We start from the raw sequence: 6,000 nt of genomic DNA, 5'->3' as shown, positions 1-6,000 counted from the left end.
GTATATCTATATATATGTATACACAGTATATATACAGTAAAGTGCAAAAGTTTTAGGCACTTAAGGTGTTTCACAAAAACATTTGTCTTAAGATGGTTATTTATCAGTTATCTTCATCTTTAGTGTGAATTTAGGAAATATACTGTATATACTGTACATATAATATGTATCTCAAACCTGGAATGTCATATTTTCTGTCATAAAATATGTTTGTGTTGTGTGTTCCTCTTTTCCCTTTTTGTTTTGCAAAGAATATGAGACTTGGAAAACATGCTCAGTATATTTCGACCTTGGTCCATCTGTTCTGCATAGGGGGTTGCTGGAAAACATGATTAAAAAAGTGAAAGATACAAACAGTAAAATTCCAGGGGAAAAGTTACACAAATCACATCTCAGCAGTTACAATCTGACCCTGAATGTCACTGCGAGATGTAGTGTGCACATGCACTCCAGTCAAACAAATGGCTGATACCATGTTGTGTGATAGAAATGGCAATTTATTTTTTTTTGGCAATCAAGAGATGTTCAATCAATAAGAGCCAGGAATGGAATAGACATAATTTCATTGCTTTGACTAAGCATCAAATGTTGCTGGCCAATGCTATGTAGCTATCATTAATTATCAAAAAACATGTGCCGCACATGTCAGGCTTTTGGTATTGTTTGGTACTTTTTTCCTCCTTGGAACACAAAAGGAGATGTTAGGCAGAATTTTCAGATTGAACTCACAGTGAAATCAGAAATAGTAGGCTGACTTTTCTTTCAAAACACTGCTTCCAGTGGCCAAAGCAGTAACTGTTGTTGGGCGTATGGGCACGCGTGAGCTCCATTTGCTGGGTGAAATGTCCACAGAGGGGTGCCATAAGGGAGTTGTAAAGAGAGTTGTTTTCAGCTGTTCAGGCTGAAATACAGTGAAGAGGAATGCATATTTTATAAACTGTACCCCCCAACACAACCCCCAAACCTAAACCTAACCATCAATGTAAAAATGTAATGTTAGAGGGAAAAATGGAACCTTCAAATCGCGCTTGTCGCTAAATATGCAAATGCAATTACTTCCTGGTTTCAACACGTGATCTGAACATGGATCTCCCACGCTGCTGACACAATGTGCTTCCGGTCACGTCACAAGGGAAGGTAAACTCACAGGAGCCAATACAAAAATGTCTGATAGGAGATGGCGCTTGTTGGTGAGTCGGCATAATGTGGCCAATCTTAGGGTAGCCTACTGGAACTCTAGGAAACAACATGCTGATTTCACATGTGATCATGTTGGAATTTCCGGGACTGACAGACTCAGTCACCATTCACTTTTTTTGCTTCACTTTCACTTCACTTTTGTTGTCAGTCCATAACATTCTACATAACTTATCTTTTTGTGCAATTGATATGTTGAAATATTATGCCGAGTGGATAAATATTATTGACAGCTATCAGTGAGACATTGAGGCAGAACTGGTTTCACATTTAACCTAATATGACGATGAGAAGCTCACAATAGCTGTCCTGTTGTGATGAGCTTATAAAAGCTGTTTGACAGTAATCTATTGATTTGTAGTATTTCATTGGGCTGAGACAAAGCAATGAGAAAGACTCATGTTTGCAATTTATTAAAGGGTAATGGGGTCAGAAAGAGATCCATTGAACCTTTCATATATGAGTCCAACAGATAAATGCAAAGTCGTAATGATAAGACACTTTACAGAAAGCTGCCCAGAGGGACCCTGACACACTGGTAATCAATTATAACCGTGACAGGGAAAGAGCATTTAAAATTAAAATGACAGTTCATGCAATGATGATCTCACAAAATAACAGATATGTAGGAATTGTTTGAATTCAAAAGGGAAAAGCAGTAAAAGCTAATTTGTTTTTTTATCTTTTGTAAAGAAAACAGTTAAAACAGCGGAAATAAACATTTAAAGCTTGGGTTTTAATAATAATAAAAAATAGACCTTAAATAGACATTGCATTAAAAAGAATATGCAAACCAATACTTTTAAAACTGACTGTAAAAAAAAAAAAAAAAAAAAAAAAATAAAAAAACATTTAAGAAGATGTTAAAAAAGAAAAATGAGCTCTTTACTGAGAGCTGACTAAACCATATCACAAAGTGAAAAGTAAAAATGACAACATTTTTGAATGTTACAAAAAATCCCAATAAACAACGACAGAAGCAGAAATGAACTTTGAAGTTAGTGTTTTAAAAATGTAATGTTACGAGATGGTACAGGTCTAAAAAATTGCTTTGAAAAAATAAAATATATGACCAATCCTTTTAATCGGCTAGTTATGTTGGCTCGACAAGGCCAACATTCTGTTATTCTACAAATTTTTTTTTTTTTTTTTTCAAAATCCCTAAACTGAGACCAACATTTGTAACAGTAACTTCTAAAGCTTTCAAACTACATCCAACATTTAGGATACACCTATAGCCTTTATAGCCTCTGACATTATAGATAAAGTCAGAACAGTCTGAAGGTCTGTGCCAAGTTTGGTGAATGTAGCTTGAAAGCCCTAGGCAGAGTTACAGTTGGTCATTTTGGTCTTGGTTTAGGTATTTTGGAAAAACCCTAAGCAAAGTCTGTAGAATAAGAGTATTAAATATTAATTAAATAAGCAGTCCACAAGGATGTAGAATGTAGAATCATCCTTTCTCATTTTAAAGCTCTCAGGGTTAATTATTTAACACGTACTGGTTTATTTGGCACTTTGTCAGTGACTTTTCTAAACTGTACATTGCACATACTTTTCTCAATTGTGTATTGTTCATCCCATGACTTTTGTTGTGGGCTTTGAACACAGATATTTGATTTTCACTGATCTAGTAAGCATGCCACGCTTTCTGTCCCGCTTGACACGGCACACCCCCTGGTCCACCATGTGTTTGGTCAGGGTTGGTTTAAAATGCCTGAAATCAACACAAACACTCGCATGGTCTCTCAACCCTCTGAGTGGACGTAGCAACAGTCCTCAGGCAGGCACATGACTCCAAAACCCTGCAACAGATCGCAGTCAGCCTACCGATTACACAAATGCTAAGTTAAAGGCACAAGCAACCTAGGGCTCTGGTTTCCTTGACAACAAACCTGACCAGCTTGCTGCAAAGTCCATTCTTTCTCTCTCTCTCTCTCTCAACTTCTCCATAGTGTGTCCGTCTCACCTCCCAAATCCACAGGTCAGCTATGCATCTCGCTCCGCAGGACCAAAAGGTAGACATTGTGTTACGAAACCAGGGCGCCACAGACTCCACTTTCAAAGTAAGTGCTTTGCCAAGTAATCCTCTTAACAAAAACAGCTATCATGATTTCTTTTAAATCCTGAGGGGGAAAAAGTGTTCTTGTGAATTGCTTGTTGTATGTATTTTATGGAAAGCTCTTTCATGGTCACTTGGGAATTGTTTTATCAGTTTTAAGTCAGTGAGTTATTGAGATTAAAAAAATCTTACTGAAATATATAAATCTAACACAAAGGCTTTCTCCAGCTACATGATCCTTACTTTAGTGCACAGAGTAAATAAATATATGCTGACACTTATTTAGAAGTCATTAGCTCAATGCATGCATTATTATTGCATTTTTGAATATGAAGCAGTTCTTGACTGTTTTCAAGAACCATGTGGTGAATTATGTGGCAGAGGTTAATATGTTGGTGGTCTTGCTTACTAAACAACAAAATCAAACTTTTAGGTGGCTGAATGTAGCTAAAAATTGTTGTACCTGTCTTAGACACCAACTAGATTCCAAACTTTTGAAGATCATTTTCAAATCATCAACAATCTTGTCATTATGAAATTACACAGCACCAACTTGAGTAATCTGAGAAGTTATTATGATATAACTTGCAGTCCTGAGAGACCTGCATGAATGCTGTGCTTGTTGGGGTAATATTTAGCCGGTGATTATGTCACATTCTTGTTACCACCACATTATGCGTTATTAAAATGCTTTACTGTTTCCAAACACAAAATAAATTGCAAAATGTAATGTGTAATGAAACTGAATATCAAGGATAATTTTAAAAATGACAGAGATGTCTGATTCTAATATGATGTAAGAGTGTTATTTACAAGTACATTTAATACCCAGGAATCCAAAAATATAACAACAGATTTAACATAAACATAGTTAAACCATCTTTAATGATCACATTTAAGGGCATATATGACTATGCAATCAGGTGCCTCATCCACAAAAGGTAAAGTTAGATATCACAAAATATAGCATAACAAATGAATGAACAGTTGTAGGTCTTCCTTGTTATTTTGTGGAGAATGTGGCTTAAAAATAAAAGAGCAATTTAATTATGGACAGAAAAGGTTGAATGGCTGCAGGGCAAACAGTGGGACATCCTCTTCTTCTGTTCACAAATGTATAACTTCATCCTTTTCTATATTTACTTCAAATAATACAAATATCCACCTTAGTCCACCTTGACTAACAGTAAGCAACACACCAGCTTTTAATGTTTTGCAGAGAAACATTAGAGATCAGTTCTGGCTATGTATGTGAAATTCAGTGTTGGGTGTAATCAGATTACAAAGTAATTAATTACTGTAATCTAATTACTTTTAGTCAGAAAGTAGTGTAACATTACATTTTACCTAAATTCTTGTAATCAGTTTACTGACTTTCAATTAAGGTAATTACTTTTAAGTGCATTACTTAGCTTACACATATTCATATGTTCATATGTACGACTGGGACAGCTGAACGGTATGTGACAGTGAACAAGGAGGAAATATAGACATTATTTTAAGTTTGTTGAGCAGAAATACAAAAAGGTTTCTGTGAAAAATGTTTTAGAAAGTAACTGAGAAGTAAAGTAATGTGTAATGTGATTTATTTCCAGTAAAGTAATCAGTAAAGGGATCTGATTACAGTTTTAGAGAAAGAATTAGTAATTTGTAGTGGATTACTTGCACAACACTAACTGAAAACTTAAACATTAATCACACTAAACACATTGATTAAACAAAACAGCTAATTTACCCTCATATCTGCAGACTTGCTATGTAGTTTAAGACAACAATTAACCAAGTAATGGAGAACAGCATTGCAGGTACAGGTCCAAATTTCACGACTACATATAGTTAGGATGACCAGATTCTTGCTTGTGGAAAACGGGACAGCCCCCTTCCAGACAAAAATTAAATTGACATATCCTTACCTAGGCGCAGATCAATGCAAAGTAGAGGGTGCATCTGTAACTGTTGCCACCTTGTACTTTTCGTTGGCAGCAGTTTTTCTCAGTGTGTGCATGTCTTTCAAGGGTTTATTGTAAAATGCAGAGCAGTCCAGCCCAAAATTAAAATGTACGAAAAGCATTGCCTTCATGACTGTTACAATGAGTCGAGATTTAACCGGTGTCTATGCTGCGTTCATTAATGAGAACTGACGATCCACAGATGCAGATGTCCCAGGCAGGCATAAAACAAACTCCACAACCTAAGCTAAGACTCCGAAGTTGATGGCCTTGCTCTCCAGCTCACGAACAACATCTTGTTCATGTTCCACTCAGTGATGCGACGAGTGACAATGTTTTTTTTATGCAAGCTCACTCATCAAAGAGCGTGGTTTCGTCAATCAAACTTAGAGTGGGGATTCTGGAGTATAAGTGTTTGAGGCTGCTCTGAATGTCTTTACACGCTGGGATGTCTCTCAGTAGGGCCCACTCAAGTTTTTTTCTGTGTTCTCCAATGAGCGGCTCCAATTTTGGAGGTAATCCATCGATGCTGAATAAAAGTTTCTCACTGCACAAAAGAAATCATCTGCTCGCATGTCACCAGCTTCAACCAGGGCTTCCAACTGCTTTTTAATGTCAGCCTGGCCTGCACGACTTTTCTCAGGTCATGAATGTGCAAAGCTATGGCCATGCACAACAGAATGATAAGCAAAACGTCCTTCACTTGCATGCACCTTGTCAGATTTGGAACTTTGCTTCAAAAAAAAAATCACTAACACTTGGTGTGGCACACTTACGTTTAGCAGCATCCACATG

General features: G+C 36.6%; 1 protein-coding gene across 1 annotated transcript in view; it reads left to right on the top strand.

Annotated features, from left to right (window-relative positions):
• The first annotated feature begins 3,088 nt into the window (after positions 1-3,088).
• The window catches only part of si:dkey-106n21.1 (solute carrier family 23 member 2), a 39,482-nt gene continuing 36,570 nt past the window's right edge, over positions 3,089-6,000 (top strand). Inside the window, exon 1 of the mRNA XM_051690308.1 lies at positions 3,089-3,260. Coding sequence (XP_051546268.1) covers positions 3,186-3,260 — 75 coding nt within the window. The 5' untranslated portion in view covers positions 3,089-3,185. The remainder of the gene's footprint in view (positions 3,261-6,000) is intronic.

Source organism: Myxocyprinus asiaticus, chromosome 46 (assembly GCF_019703515.2).
Source record: "Myxocyprinus asiaticus isolate MX2 ecotype Aquarium Trade chromosome 46, UBuf_Myxa_2, whole genome shotgun sequence".
Lineage (NCBI taxonomy): Eukaryota > Metazoa > Chordata > Actinopteri > Cypriniformes > Catostomidae > Myxocyprinus > Myxocyprinus asiaticus.
Note: the sequence above shows the minus strand (reverse complement) of the source record. Positions and strands in the feature narration are given on the sequence as shown.